The following is a 15,860-nucleotide window of genomic DNA, read 5'->3' on the forward strand; positions in this document are numbered from 1 at the left end:
AGGCATGCCAGCCAAGTTGGAGATCAAAACCTTCTAATATTAATAACCTTCTATTTTCTAATTTAACCCAATCCTTAAGCTAGTTTAATACAGCAGCATCATAATATAATTCAAAATCTGGAAGGACAAATCCTCCTTTTTTCTTGGCATCCTGTAATAATTTATATTTCACTCCAGGGTTTTTCCTCTGCCATATAAATTTAGATATACATTTGTTTAATAGGCTGTGCCTACTTATCTGACCGCCTTTCAGAAATGCACTTTTTAGAGATAGTCCTCATTTAACAACCCAACTTGGACCAGAATTTCAGTTGTTGGGCGATGTCATTAAGCAAAAGATCACAGGACTGCACTGTTTAGCAATGTCAGTTTCAAGTAATTCCAATAGTGATCACTGAATGTTTCTTGACTGCCATTTTCTCCTTCAATTCAAATCCTCCCTCCCCCATCTATCTCCCTCCCATCTGGGCCCTTTTGGATGCCCTGTACCCCATGGACCTGTGAGTTGCTGCTCCCTGCTGGCATTTGCTAATTTTTCTACTTCTAGTGATGGGGAGGCAGGGGACAAACCCTTCAAGCCAAGCCTGCTCCCCCAGATACACAGACACGTGGGTAATGGTGTGTCTGCTGTCTGTCTATCTCCATTGCAAAGATCTGCTCTTTTTTTAAAAAACAAATTTTATTAATTTTACAATTAAAAAAACAAATCTACAACACATACATAAATAGCAAAACCAGAAAAGAGCAAGCAAGAAACACGAAAGGAAAAAGAGAAAAAGAAAGAAGGTGAACACTTAAAAATATCTTCCTTTTTGACAGTTTGTAAGATCTTTTCTCTTCTTAAATTGTATCATATACACACATCTTATCCATGTCTATATTTGGATTACATTCAAAGGGGGGGGGTGGGGGGGGGGGGGTGGGGGGGGGGGGGGGGGGGGGGGGGGTTGGGGGGGGGGGGGGGGGGGGGGGGGGGGGGGGGGGGGGGGGGGGGGGTGTTTTGTGGTGGGGGGGGGGGGGGTTGGTGTTGGGTTTGGGGGGGGGGGGGGGGGGGGGGGGGGGGTGGGGGGGGGGGGGGGGGGGTGGTTTTGGGGGGTTTTTTTTTTTTTTTTTTTTGGGTTGGTTTTTTGTTTTTTTTTTGTTGTTTTTTTTGTGGTTGGTGGTTTTTTGTTTGGTGGTTGGGGGTTGGTTTGGGGGGTTTTTTTTTTTTTTTTTTTTGGGGGAAAAAAAAAAAAGGGGGGGGGTTTTTTTTTTTTTTCCTTTTTTAGTTTGGTTATTGAACTCATGGTGCTTCCAAAAAAAGGACTTTTTGTGAGCATCCCAGGAGATCCATGGTCAGTGACCAAGAGACAGGCTACAGCCCTAACTGGGAATGAAAGATGTGACACTGTGCATTAAGTAGAAGAGCCAACTTGGTGTACTGATTAAGGCTTTGGGACTAGAAAGTGAGAGACTGTGAGTTCGAGTTCTCCTTTGAGCCCATTGGGAAATGTTAGGCTAATGGTCCCCAACCTTTCTGGCCTGATGGCCTAGCTGGAGGGGGTGGGGGAGGGTATTCTGACCAAGGCTTCCTGGGACCATAATTAAGCACATGCTTAATCCAAACAAGTCTTGTTTTATTTCAATGCTAGGAATTATGTGCATTCCCAGCCGGTAATGCAGCTCAGGTGTTTTAAACCATCTATGGTCTACAAGTCACCTTGTGGCGAGATAAGGATGCAAATAAATTTAATACATAAAAAAATTAAAATGTCTTCATTTCTCTAAGTTTTGAGTGGAGATTTTGGAAGCCACGAATCCTCTGAGAAGTCTGTCTCTTTCTCTCTCTCTCCTTAGAGCCCCGTTTTCCAACCCTGGCAATTTCCAATGTGTGGACTTCAACTCCCAGAATTCTACAGCCAGCATGGCCACCAATGAGAATTCTGGCAGTTGGAAGTCCACACCCCCAGAAGTTTCCAAATTTGGAAATAAGACCTTCAAGCCTAAACCAGAATGGCAATTCCCTCTTTCTACAAACCCATCTGTAGAGTGACAGCATACTTACCAATACATCCAATTAATATCACCGGCAGAAGGACAAGAACCACCATTCGTCCCCTTCTGAAATACACAGCAGATAAAGCTGCAATGGGAATAGAGGAAAAGAGTGTTTCCTTCCTGGAATGTGCCTGAAATATTTCCATCGGTTTCTTTTTCCTAATGTTATATACTCAATTTGACATGAAAAAGCCAAAGAATTTTAGGCTTGTAATATCCATATCCTACATTCTAATTAATATACAATATAATAAGGTACAATATTCTTTCTCTTGTCTTTATTTATAACCCCACATTAATAAGGCCCTTGTGTCTTTCAAAGGGTTGTTCCCTCCTGTATAACATCTCGTGTATTATACATTTTCCCTTTTAGGTTTTGTGTTGCTGTAAATATCCCCCACCCAGATTCTTCCATGGAGAGTCTGCCAGACCCCCCCTGTTTTTCTCCAGCCTCTCACCAGCCTCTTCCATGGCCAAGTCCAGAGGTTCCTGCAAGCCATCATGTTCCACATGACACCAGTAGCGGCTCCTCTCTTTGGGATCAATTTGGATACTGAGCCAGTAGTAGTAGGTCCCATCTGAGTTGGGGACCACGGACCCCTGGAGGGTGTCTTCCAGCCAGACCTCTCCGTCCCTCCTCCAGAAGGCATCAATCTCCTTGGGGTAGAAGCCATGAGCTCGGCAGAGAAGACTTTCCTTGCCATCAACCTCAGTCCTGCTGCTCATCGTCACCACTGGGGGCTCTGCTCGTGTAGAGAATGCAGAGAATTGTCAGAAGAAAAATGTCATTTGTTCACAATGTTTGAAATTCTCCATCCCCAAATATCTGCATCTTAGTCATGTGGCTATAAGTCTGCTCCGGGGCTCAAGGAAAGCCCTGCGGAACTGCCCCCAAAGAATGGAAGGATGCCTGGGACTGCAATACCTCCAGAGAAGCCATTTCCATAAAAGGCATTTTTTTTCTCTGGAGTCAAGCATAGTTCCTGGGGCCTACGAGGAAATAACCATTCAGTTTTCTTGGCAACAGTATTTATTTATATATAAAAAAAATAGGCACTACTCATCTCACTATCTAAATGATAGCAGCGTCGCTAGGACTCTGGGTTGGAGGTTAGCAAGCTTGCGTTCAAGACCCCGCCCCGCTGCATGGTGGATCGAGCTCCCGTCATTCGCTCTAGCTCCTTAACAGGGATATGATTGGGTGTTTCCTGGGCAATGATGATGTCACTGGCTAATCTTTTCAAGCCAGAAGCACCTTTTTAATAATAAAAAGCACCTTTAAAAAATGGTGCTTTCGACACCTACGGGGACTACCTAAGTGAGTAAGGATGTATTTCTAAGTGAGTAAGGATGTATGTATTTCAATCTCCCTAGAGGACTCCCATCTAATTGCCAAGCAGGCCCAATACCAAAGAGTAAGAGCTTTCCAATTCTTCTTTCCTTCAATAACCTGCCACCTTTTCTTGGTTATTCTGCAAATGAGACAACCCGCTCTTTCTTTAGTTGCAGTATTTTGTACCACCCAATTAAGACTCTAGACCATAAACAGACACCCTCTCCTCTTATTCAGCGTTGCCATCCTTACTCTTCCTTGCCCGAGCTTCTTTGCTGTAGTCCAGCCATTTCTTCAGCAAGCCAAAGCACTCCCCTTCCAGGTAAATTTTCTTGCGCCAGCCCCTGTCCAAGTCGGCATCCCATTTCTTCTTGGTCGTTTCGGCCTCGGCGTTGGCTGCCGTCCAGTTGAGGGTGGCCTTGTTAAAGCTGAGAAAAATTTTCCCATCGTAAGCGTAGAGATCGTACCCCCTTTTGCTCCCATCTTCTGCCAGCTCACAGCCGTAGAGCCGCTGCCAGACATGAAGCTCTAAAAGAGAGCAAAATTAGTGAGCCATCACTGCACATTTAGGCAAGTTCTGTCAGAAAGAAAACCTCTCCATCCCTGCTTTAGCTCCAGCTTCAAGATTCCTTCACTCAACCTAGAGGAAGGCAAAGGAAAGGGATGTTTGTCCACTCTTCCCATCACCAATGCAGCAGTGAGCCAGGTTTTTTAAATGTTTTATTTCCAAAGTTAAAATACAAAATAAAGGGGGGCGGGGGGAGAGGAAACAAATTAACAACCATCAGACCCTAATAATAAAAAAAGAAAACCATGTGTACAAAAAAGGAAACAAACAATGAATATATCATTCACACGGACATTGAATGTAGAAAGTCCACCCTGCTTAAATGCTGACAAATATATCAAAAATATCTGATGTGTTCTCCTCCCCTTGTAGAACAGGCCTGCAAACTGTTATAAACTTTTCCATCTTTCAGAGAACTTTCTAAACCTGGATAAAAGATCTGTTTTCTAGGAGCTGCGGTGGCACAGTGGTTAGAATGCAATACTGCAGGTTACTTTTGCTGCCTGCCGGTTGCCTGCAATTTGGCAGTTCGAATCTCACCAAGCTCAAGGTTGACTCAGCCTTCCATCCTTCCAAGGTTGGTAAAATGAGGACCCAGATTGTTGGGGGAAATAGGCTGTCTCTGTAAACCACTTAGAGAGGGCTGTGAAGTACTGCGAAGTGGTATATAAGTCTTAAGTGCTATTGCTAAGTCTAAATGCTATTGCAATTGCTATCACAATGGCCTAAATCTCTCTCCTTCAAAATGACTAAGTGAGTGCATGTATAGAAATCAATATAAATGCATCCACCCTGTCACCAGGGACCCAAGAACAAGCTTCCCAATTCTGATTGAAACAGGACAAAGACACACGATTTGCAAAGTTTTATTCAAGCTTAGAAAGCAAGCAAAAAGCAGGTGGGGGGGCGGGCAGCCAAGCCTTCTCTAAGCAGGCCAGTTTTTGACTTTCCAGCCTAGCACTACTGATTGTTTTGCATTCTCTTAGAAGTGAATCTCTTCCTTCCTCCAAGTGAAGATAGTGTGACCCTTAAACCATTTTTAGTGTTTTCTCCAGAACTGGATTTGTTCTCCAGAATATTTTAACGAAGCAAATTATAAAACTGTATGGTACCGTGTCATAGCACGGGGGCGGGGGGTCCCTAACCCCCAGGCCGTGACCCACTATCAGTCTGCAACCAATTCGGAACTGGTTCCTAGGAGCGGCAGGTGAGTGCCTGCCCACGAGCAGCTCCACCTGCATGAGCAGTGAGCGAGTGCCTGCATGCGTGCAGCTCCACTGGTGCTCGCACACAAAGCTCCATTTGTGCAAGCGGCAGGTGCATGCACCTGCTCTTGTAAACATGGAGATGCATTCGCTTGCGGGTGCACCTCTCACTCACACAGAACCATTCCCTTCCCCCTCCCGCCAGGCCACCAAGCTGGAAAAATCAGGGACTGCTAGCATTGCATATTTGCACCCACTCCTTTGTCTCTAATTACCGGTCCTATCCCCCATTTATCATTCTAGGGCTCAGGAAAAGTTTATGAAATTAATTAGCATTACCATTCATTACCCTAGACTGGAAAAAAATGGCAGGTGACCGGCAGGTAATTCTCTGGCTTGTAAACCTTTGATCTTGGTCTGGCTGTTGACCAGAAACCAAGACAGCATAGTTCATCCATCGAAAAACACTGCTTACATGCTCCATCGACTTTGTAGGATATTTAGCTGCCGGTCAGAATTTCATTGTTCGGCTTCTTCTCTCTTGGCAGATGGATTAATCCCGTTTATAATGGATTAATCCATTTATCACTAGGCAGCAAACAAAATAAGAAACATCATTCCATTAAAGCAAATCAACACACACAACTAAATCCCCCATAAAATCTGAAATCCCACATTGCATATCCCACCAGATCACCAGTAAGATACATCTGAGTCCTAGTGTTGTGGGGGGGAAGAGCCTGAGATAGTGGTTAACCTTAATCCTACCCATCCTAGTTTATTTTTTTGTCAGCAGAGCAAATATCAACTGTTTTGGTTGGTGGTTTTGAATGGATGGAAAGACATTGGAGAGTCAACCAGATGTCATGAGCTGGGAAGATGTGACTTCCCAGAAGTCAGGAATTCTATGGTACTAAGAAAAATTCTTGTCTAGATCAGCGGTCTATCAAATTTGGCAACTGTAAGATTTGTGGATGTCAACCAGGCTGGCTGAGGAATTCTAGGAGTTGAAGTCCACAAGTCTTAAAAGTTGTCAACTTCGGAGACCCCTAGTCTAGATCATTCTATATGGAGACAGAAAATCAGATACAGGTACTCCTCGACTTATAACCATTCGTTTAGTGACCATTCAAAGTTACAACAGCACTGAAACAAGTGACTTTATTTAATTTACATATTCATTCTTTCAATCAATTTCTATAGCTGTCTATCTCAGCCAAGGGACTCTAAGCGGCTTACAATTCTAAAATTATAAAACAATTTAAACAATTTAAAATACATTAAGACAGCAAAAGCATCCACAAAATAAATGAGTATAAATGACAGCCAGATAACACATAATCAGAGTTGGAAGGGACCTTGTAAGTCAACTAGTCCAACCCCCTGCCCAAGCAGGAGACCCTACACCATTTCTGACAGATGGCAGTCCAATCTCTTCTTGAAAGTCTCAACTTCCGAAGGCAACTTCTGTTCCATGGGTTGACTGTTCTGTCAGAAAGTTTCTCCTTGTTTCCAGGTTGAATCTCTCCTTGATCAGTTGCCATCCATTATTCTTGGTCTGGCCTTCAGGTGCCTTGGAAAATAGCTTGACCCCTTCCTCACTGTGGCAGCCCCTCTGTGGCAGCCATGATGATTAATGAACTTAATAGTAAAACCAAGTAACGGGACATATTCCAAACCCCAAATACAGAACCAAGTTTTTAAAGCTTTGTGAAAAAGCCAACAGGGTTGGGACTATTCTAAATTCTGTTGGAGAATATTCCATAAGGCAGGGGCTGCAGAAGAAAAAGGCCCTTTTCTAGTTCCTGCCAGTCGACACTCTTTGGCTGATGGGATCTGCAGCATGCCAGATCTGTAGGACCTTATTGGAGGGATAGAAATTCTTGGAAAAAGACAGTCCCTTAGGTAACCCCGGTGCCTTGTCACATAGGGCTTTAAATGTGGCAATCAGTGCATTGAATGGCACCTGGGAACAACATGACAATAAGTGCACAATCATGCCTACCGTCCCTGTCCTATTGTCTCCATTTATTCATACCTATTTCCTGTATTCTTACTCATGTTTATACTTATACCTATTATCTTGTTAAGCGATTGACAAATCAAATCAAAAAAATAAATAAATAAAATAAATGTAGCTGGCAACATTTTGCAGCAGCTGAAGTTTCCAAAGGCTCTTCAAGAGTGGCCTCCAGCAGAGAGTATTATAGTATTATGGTAATCTAAGACATGGACCCTGTGCCGTGGACCAGCACAGCATGACAGAAACTGGGTCGTTGAAACAGGCAAAGCCCCACCTGTGAAATGCAGGCAGCTCGTGAAACCACAGCCTTTCCGGTCTGCAGAAAAACTTCTCTCCATGAAATTAGTCCCTGTTGCCCAAAAGGTTGGGGGGCATTGATCTAAGAGGTTACAAGGGCCAAGGTGAATGGGGTGCAGGACCTCCCAGTCCAGAAATGGATGCAACTGGAACACTATACAAAGGTGTGCGGAGGCTCCCCTATCGCAGCTACCACCGGCTCTTCAAGACCTGTGAGTCTAGGACTGGGCTGGGCAATTAATTTTCCCAAGGAGCCACGTGAGAAACTGATACTGTTGTGGTGGGCCCAACCCTAACCGTAACCTGGGGTGAGCCAATCCAATAGGCCCATCCTCTGTGAGGAGGCGGGGTAGCACCAGAGAAGTGGAGGATCACCATCAAGTGATCTGATCTAGTGGTGGGATTCAAAAATTTGTACTACCGGTTCTGTGGGCGAGGCTTGGTGGGCGTGGCAGGAGGACACTGTAAAATCTCCATTCCCTCCCACTCCTGGAGAAAGGATATACTGCAAAATCCCATTCCCTCTTCTCCCCACTAACCTGCTTTCCAGCTCTGTTCTCCTGTGCAGGGCAACCAAAGGAGACTCAGCCGATCAGCTGGGACTCGGGAGGCAGAGAATAGATGGGGTTGGTGGGGCCAGTCAGAGGTGGTATTTGCCGGTTCTCAGGACTACTCAAAATTTCTGCTACTGGTTTTCCAGAACTGGTCAGAACCTACTGAATGCCACCTCTGGTCTGACCATGGCAGGGGAAAACCCCTATCTCCCTCAAATCCAGAAAATTCCACCGCTGCCTTGATAGAAATCCAGATCCGGTGTATTACTGCTATTATGAATCAGCCAGTGGACAAGGCTTCCATAGTAATGACAAAATCCAAGCTACCTTTGACCCCATGCCCAGTGAAGCCAGATTAAAGTTACCCAGGGGTCTATGAAGATGCTCAATCAGCCCAAAGGTGCATTTCCAAAAGGCAAGTGGACTTTCTTGTTTTTTTTCCTTTGAAAATATTTCAGTTTTTATCCGAGATGCTTCTTCAGTTCTAAAGAACTTCTTACGAACTTCTCACTTCCTCTGAGATGGGGGCCCTGCCTCTCCCTCAACTATCCACTGCAACTCAATCACCCGGTAAGGGGAATGTGAGGGGAGAAGTTCCTACAGAACTTCAGCGTTGGCTCTCAGTGCCAGAAGGAGCTCTCCCGTATCCCTAGCCTCACTCAATCTACCCTGTTTCAGAACTGGCCTCTTGTACTGGCCAGCAGGTGGGGGGGCGGGGGGGCTGCATGCACATACACAACACACACATCCTATCCCTGACTCTCACTTGGGAGAGGAAGGGTGCAGAACATCCATCCCTATATTCACCTAGAAGTTGCCAATCCTATTGCCTTGAGCAGGAGTCCCCAACCTGTGGACCGTGGCCTCTTGGCCACAGGCCACACAAGTGGTTTGCTGATATGCATGCATGTGCACGCACACACACACACACACCCCACTCATGCTTAGCATCGCCATAAGACTTGCACAGGTGCTCGTGGCCCCATTTCTATCACATGGGCACTCACGGTCCCATCACATACTCACAGCTCTGTTTGCATGCACGTGCAAGTGTGCGTAAGGAGCCCCAGGCCGTCAACCCAGAAAGATTGGGGAACTCCGATCTTGAGCATCCCCAACTCCCAAAGGAAGTCCTTCCACTCCTCACTGGTAGTCCTAGTAGCAGCTTATTGGAGGCTAATTCCGGTTATCAGCTTCTGCAGTCTCTGGCAACCAGTTGCTGGGCTCATTGATTCAGCCATTCAGTTCTGGGCCGGTTGTCCCATCCACTCCTCTGCTACTATTTCCTCTTCACTGTCTTCCCATTGCCACTGCCACCATCATCCCAGGTCTCAGCTTGGTGCCTCTGTTCTCCTAACCAAGCTAAATCCAGATGCTGCCGCTCCCTCGCTGCCTCTTCTCCTTCACCGGCCTTATGGCTGCATGGACCTTTGGCTTTGGCTTGGTGTCTCTTATCTCTGGCCTCCTACTGAAGGTCCATCCTTAGGAATTCTTCAGCATCACTGTTGCTACAAATGTAAACACCACTAGTTCTGGGCTTGGCTTGGCATCTCCAACTTCCAAGCTACAGATGGAGGTCTGACCTCATTATGCCTTCGCCTTCACCCCGGCTCCGGGCCTTGAGTCCACATTTCCAGCCCCAGCTCTGATTCCCAGCTGGAGATCAGATCCTGCTGTGTTTTCAAACTTGCCTCAATGGCATCTGGCACCAGCTTCAATCACCAGCCTTGCCACTGGGCAAGCAGACCAAGACAAGCAGGGTAGAAGATAGGAAGTGGGTATGTCGACAGGGGTTCATCCTCTTTTAACGACCCTATAATCCATAAGCATTTCAGACCACTGGTTGTCCAGTCTCTTCTTAAAAGCCTCCAGTGATGAAGCACTCACAGCTTCTGGAGGCAAGTCGTTCCACTGATTAATTGTTCTATCTGTCAGGAAATTTCTCCTTAGTTCTAAGTTGCTTCTCTCCTTGTTTGGTTTCCACCCATTGCTTCTTGTCCTGCCCTCAGGTGCTTTGGAGAATAGCTTTACTCCTTCTTTGTGGCAATCCCTGAGATATTGAAACACTGCTATCATGTCACCCCTAGTCCTCCTTTTTATTAAACTAGAGCAGGTGTCAAACTCGAGTCGTCACATCGTCTTGTGATGTATTGCGACTTTTTTCCCCTTCACTAAACTGGGGGTGGGAGTGGCCAGCGCGTGACACATCTGGCCCTGGGGCCACAAATTTGACACCCCTGAACTAGAATGTCGCACAACACTCTCCACTTCATGGCAGGGAGCCTTGCACTCTGCAGAGGCTCACGCGTGCCATTTTCTCTCTGATCCTCGACTTACAACCGGTCCTTGCGTTTACAATCACTGCAGCATTCACATGATCGTGTGATCAAAATTGAGGCACTTAGCAACCGTCGTGTATTTAGCAGCATCCCGGGGTTGCGTCGTCACCATTTCCTATCTTCCCAGCTGACTTCTGACAAACAAAGTCAATGGGGGACAGTGTTGTGGTTAGCCGGCAGCAGGTGCGGATGGTGGAAGAGAGCAAGGATTCAGATGAGGGGCCAGGACCATTAGGGAATGGACTGCTACCTTCAGAGATTGTGGGGGCTGGCAGCAGCAATGAGGAGGTTCCCGAGGAACCTGTACCAAGTGCGTGTGTGCGCAGGATTGCTCGTAGGGTAGAGCAGTTACAGCAGCATGGGCGACTCAGGAGTCAGGCTGCAAGGTAATGGCCCTTCCCTCAAGTGGATAAAAGCCAGGTTTGAAGAAGCGTTCTTTGCAGAAGGCAAAGACACTCTGAAACTCAACTTCTTGGACATTATAGTTAATATTTGAAAACTCTTGTAAACTATTTCTTATCTGTGGGTTTTTGGCAGCCTTGAAAAACAATTTGGGCAAGGCTCTTTCTTGTGGGAACTAATTAGTTGGAAGCAGCCTTTTATCTGTGAAGAAACAGAATTCGTGGATGAAACCTTAAAAGGCGGGGGCTGCTGCCTTTGTCTTGAGTTTGCTCTCTTGGAACCAGGTTGGATCAGAACTGACACTGGATTTGTTTAACAACTGTGTGATTCACGTAATAGCTGCAATGATTTGCTTAACAACCGTAGCAAAAAAGTCATAAAATCGGGCTTCACAATGGCTTTGCTTAACATCAGGAATTCTGGCCCTAGTTGTGGTTGTAAGTCGAGGACTACTTGTAATCTAATGGAAGATTTGGCTTTGTTGCCTTGAACTGCCTTCTTAATAGAGAAGAGCTACTTTGGTACCAGGCTAGAAACAGGGAAGCCCTGATTTCTAGTCTTGCCTGAGCCCGAAGACCAGCTAGATAAGCTTGAGCCAATCACTCTCTCTCAGCCCTAGAAATGAGGCAAATCTGAAATCTGGCCACAAAAACTGCAGGGGCTTGTCCAGGCAGTTGCTAGGGGCAACAAAAACACAACAACCTTCTCAGCAGATTTTCCTGACAGACCCCTTGAGTTTGTCTCCCCAAATGTTAAGATCTAGATGAGAAGAAAAAATGTTCATCACATTTATTTGTTGCCCGCCTGGCAATGAAAACAAAATATCAGGGAATGTTAAGATTTTCCATGCCTTTCTCTCCTTCCTGTTGTTCTAGTTCTTGAAGCTGCTTTATTCCATTCTGAACATTCCTGCAACTATTTCTTTCTCCAGCTCATCTTGCAGGGTCGGCCTCTCCTTTATGCAGCCCAGTGCCCTGCCTTCAAATTATAATTTATTAGCACCCTACAGATTCATTAACTGTAAAGGATTAGCAAAGAGCCCTTTTCTGAATCACCTTATATCTAATGCAAGAGTGTTAATTAAATATTAAAGAAAAATATCAATGATGAAAGCCAACCATGACAGGATAGGCTGCTTGCAAAATGGTCATGGTTTCATCTTAATTTAATATTTAATCTTGTGCATTGAAATATCTACATATTTTTAAAGAGAGGGAGGGAGAGGGAGAGGGAGAGAAAGAGAGATGATAGAATAGGATAGCACAGGGTAAGAGTTGGAAGACTGGCCCAAGGATGTGAGATTTCCTGGCCGTACCTCGGCTTTGGTTGTTCTCCTGCAGGATATTCTCCAGATCCTTCCTGAACCGCTGCCCAGAATGGAGGGCTCTCTGAGTCATCCAATTCCAGAAATGGGGGTCCTCTTCCTCAATCTTCTTCATCCAGGGGCCTCGGGACACGGCCTGCTTGGTGATGCTGTTGTAGGAACCAGCAAGGAAGCCATCCCCGTAGCCCAGAGCAGTGAATTGGGGCAGGTCTCCAATGGATTCTGATACGGCAGTGTACTGATAAAGCAGAGAATGGGTGTGTCCATCTGGAAAACAAAGGCAGAGTTTCAGGTATGGCAAGGAGCACTTCCCCACCATTCAAATGGGGTCATTTGTTGACGGCAATCAATTCAGTCTTTTATGACCTCAAATTTTCCGGATAGAAAAAGTTACAGGAAGCCCTTGATTTACGACCACAATTGAGCCAAAAATGTCTGCTCTTAAGTGAGACATTTGTTAAGGCTATTTTGCCCCATTTTACGACCTTCCTTGACACAGTTGTTAAGCGAATCACTGCAGTTGATAAGTTAGTAACTTGGCTGTTAAGCAAAATCAATGGGGAAACCAGATTCACTTATCAAAAGGTCGCAATCACATGACCTCAGGACACAGCAGCGATCATAAGTATGAACCAGTTGCCAAGCATCTGAATTTGGCTCACATGGTCATGGGGCTGCTGCAAAGGTCATAAGCGTGAAAAAGTGTGGAAAATGATCATGTCAATTTTTTCAGTGCCAGAAATACAAGATAAAAGAAGTCAAATAAAATAAATAAAATAAGTCTCAAACAGCACAAATAATAATTTCAGCTGAGATGCTTGGTATTTGTGACTCTGCTTTTGTCCTCTCCACACTACTGTAGCATAGTGTGTTAACTTTTTCATTTACACATGCAATAAAACAATAAAACTTCTACCAATTAATCTTGTGATAAAATAAAGTTGCACCCCACCCAAATCTTAACAACTCTGAGTGACTCACAACAATGAAATAAATTAAAATATAGGTTTGAAATGCAGAATCCCACAAGCTGGGCAGCATTCCACAATTATTTTATAACCCAAAATAAGTACTGTTTATGATGTTCATGACCAAATGATTGAAGCCCAGAATCTTAAAATTCTAGAATGTGTCCCAGTTGTCTGATTAGTTTTCTAAATATTATTACAGATAGTTCTCAACTTACAACAGTTCATTTGACTGTTCAAAGTTACGACGGCCTTGAAAAATGCGACTTATGACTGTTTTTCACACTTACGACTGTTGCAGCATCCCTGTGATCATGCAATCTAAATTCAACTTGGCAACTGTCTCATATTTATGACACTGTTGCTCCTGGAGTCACATGGTCTCCTGACAAGCAAAGTCAATGAGGAAGCCAGATTCATTTAACAACCATGTCATTAACTTAACTGCAGTGATTCACTTAACAACCATGGCAAGAAAGGTCATACAATGGGACAAAGTTTACTTAACAAATGTTTTTCTTAGCAACAGGAATTTTGGGCTGAATTGTGGTCATAAATCAAGAATTATCTGTATATGTGTTGTCTTCTAAATGCTCTATAATCTTGTACTCTATATGCTCCTCTCTGCTACCAGGAAGATGGGCTAAGAGGCCCTGGGTGTGGAACACTATCCAACATGGAAAATAAATACTAGAAGAGAACAAACAAAAGAGAAAATATTTTCATAGTTCAGGGCATATCCATACATACAGTCTACCTTCTATTGTTCTGGCTAGGATCCCAGATTTTGCCTATGCCCTTTGGGACTTTCCAAAGCCACCTGAGATCCTCCCAATAACAGGTGCTTTTTTCTTCTGTTCTTTCATTGGTTGTCCTTTCAACACACCACCGGCACACCTTTGGACAACCAAACACCTGATTGTCATTTATCAGGGAGTGCTGGTAGGTGAGGCCTGACCTTTGATCTATCTATCAAATGTAAATGGCCACTCATGACACCAAAATAAACTCTGGACTGCCTCCAACACCAATGAACATATCAGAATCAGAATCGAGCTGGAAGGGACCTTGGAGGTCTTCTAGTCCAGCTCCCTGCCCAACCAGGAGATTCTTAAAAACCTCCAGTGTTGGAGCACCCTCAACTTCTGAAAGCAAGCTGTTCCACTGATTGAATTGTCCTCCCTATTAGGAAGTTTCTCCTTAATTCCAGGTTGCTTCTCTCCTTGATTAGCCCCCCCCCTCCCCCCATTGTTTCTTTTCCTGCCTTCTGGTGCTTTGGAAATTAAATTGACTCTCTTTTCTTTGTGGCAGCCTTTCAAATACCAGAATACCCCTATCATGTCCCCCTTAGTCCTTCTTTTCTCTAAACTAGCCAAACCCAATTCCTGCCACCATTCTTCATATGTTTTAGTCTCCAGGTCTTTAATCATCTTAGTTGCTTTTCTCTGCACTTTTTCCAAAGTCTCAAAGCATCAAAGGACATTAGTTTATAAACGTAAAATAGCATTAAGGCATACAAAAGATTAGATGTTAGCAGACACAATGGACCACTGCAAGATCTCCTGGGTCCCCTGAGACCTCCCTCCCCTGATGACCCAACCAAGTCTTGAAGGACCTTCGGAAAATAAACTGGGTTTAAGCTAACTTCACGGGGATGAAGAATGGCACCAGGGTAAGAGATTTTTGCAAGCGGATTTTTGTAAGAGAGATTTTGGCAAGCAGCGATGCCAGCGCGGTGGACCGCTTGGGCTGAGAACCAGGGGCGTTGCAGTCCGGCTCCCTTTTGCGGGCTCTCGGGTCCCGTCGCACCTGCCCACCTGCTGCACGGCGCTCGCGATTCGTGTGGCTCGTAGATTCGTCCCTTCCTCTCGCCGCGTCCACCTGATGGTTTTTTTTCCTGGCGTGCTGGCCAGGCGGGGTGAGAGGAGGAGATCGCCTCGAGTGAAGCCCACGCGACGAAGCCCCCCTCCTCCCCGTCTCTCTCCTCCTCTGCCCACGCTTCGCCCACGGGCGCTCTCCCCGCTACTCACCGGAGCAGCCGCTGCGCAAGAGGAGCAAAAGCAGCGCTGGGAGAAGGAAGAAGCGCTTCGTCGTCCGGCGGTCTGGAGCCCCTCGGAGCCCAGCCGCCCTCCGCTCCTCGGGCTTACGGGGGATCCTTCCTTCGGTGAAGATCCGGGGGAAAAGATAAAGGTGATCCATAAGATCGAGCCCCCGAGTTTCTTGCGAACCACCACCCTTGGGACGAGCCTTTCAGAAATGCAGATCCCGAATAGCGCTGTGGTCACAATGTTGCGTGATCGATCGCTCCGCCTCCCACGATTCGGCGAACCACGCCTGAGTGGAAAGTACCTGGCCCCGGTGGGTAAGGAGACGGACGGTTGCTGCTGCTTCTCTCTTTCCGCTCTTCTGGTGCCTTCCTAGTTCGGGAAAGTGTTTCTTTCACGGACCGGTAGTTGTCGATTTCCAGCAGTTCGGTTCCAAGTTACAACGGCACTGAAAAAGGGGATTTATGAACGTTTTTCATCCTTAACAATTGTGGCAAGAAATACCCCTCTGGTTCAGTTCCAAGCCGGGAGAAAGGCACTGGAGACAAAATGGAGGCTGGAGGCTTGATTGGAAAGATAGAATAGAGTAAGAGTTGGAAGATGGTTTAATGATGAGCAGAACCACCAAGCACATGGTTCTGGGCAGCTGAAGTTGAGAGTGGTTGGGTGCACTTATATCTTCTCCTAGGCTTTGCACTTGAGCTTCCTGTTCCTCTGCAAGAACATGTATTCTACTGGCTGTTGTCAGACACCCATGGTGCCATG

At 45.6% G+C, this 15,860-nt stretch overlaps 1 protein-coding gene across 1 annotated transcript; it reads right to left on the reverse strand.

The window, feature by feature from the left end:
- Positions 1 to 1,285: 1,285 nt before the first annotated feature.
- LOC113451007 (major histocompatibility complex class I-related protein 1-like) lies at positions 1,286 to 15,325 on the reverse strand. Its single transcript, XM_087928402.1, has 5 exons — positions 15,081 to 15,325; positions 12,074 to 12,349; positions 3,623 to 3,898; positions 2,496 to 2,780; positions 1,286 to 2,122 (listed from the first exon to the last, which is right to left on the reverse strand). The coding sequence occupies exons 1-5, from the start codon at positions 15,247 to 15,249 to the stop codon at positions 2,010 to 2,012; spliced, it is 1,119 nt and encodes a 372-aa protein (XP_087784528.1). The 5' UTR covers positions 15,250 to 15,325; the 3' UTR covers positions 1,286 to 2,009.
- Between the last annotated feature and the right edge of the window lie 535 nt (positions 15,326 to 15,860).

The sequence above is a fragment of the Pseudonaja textilis genome, chromosome 2 (genome assembly GCF_049901715.1).
Source record: "Pseudonaja textilis isolate UNSWEBS1 chromosome 2, rPseTex1.2, whole genome shotgun sequence".
Lineage (NCBI taxonomy): Eukaryota > Metazoa > Chordata > Lepidosauria > Squamata > Elapidae > Pseudonaja > Pseudonaja textilis.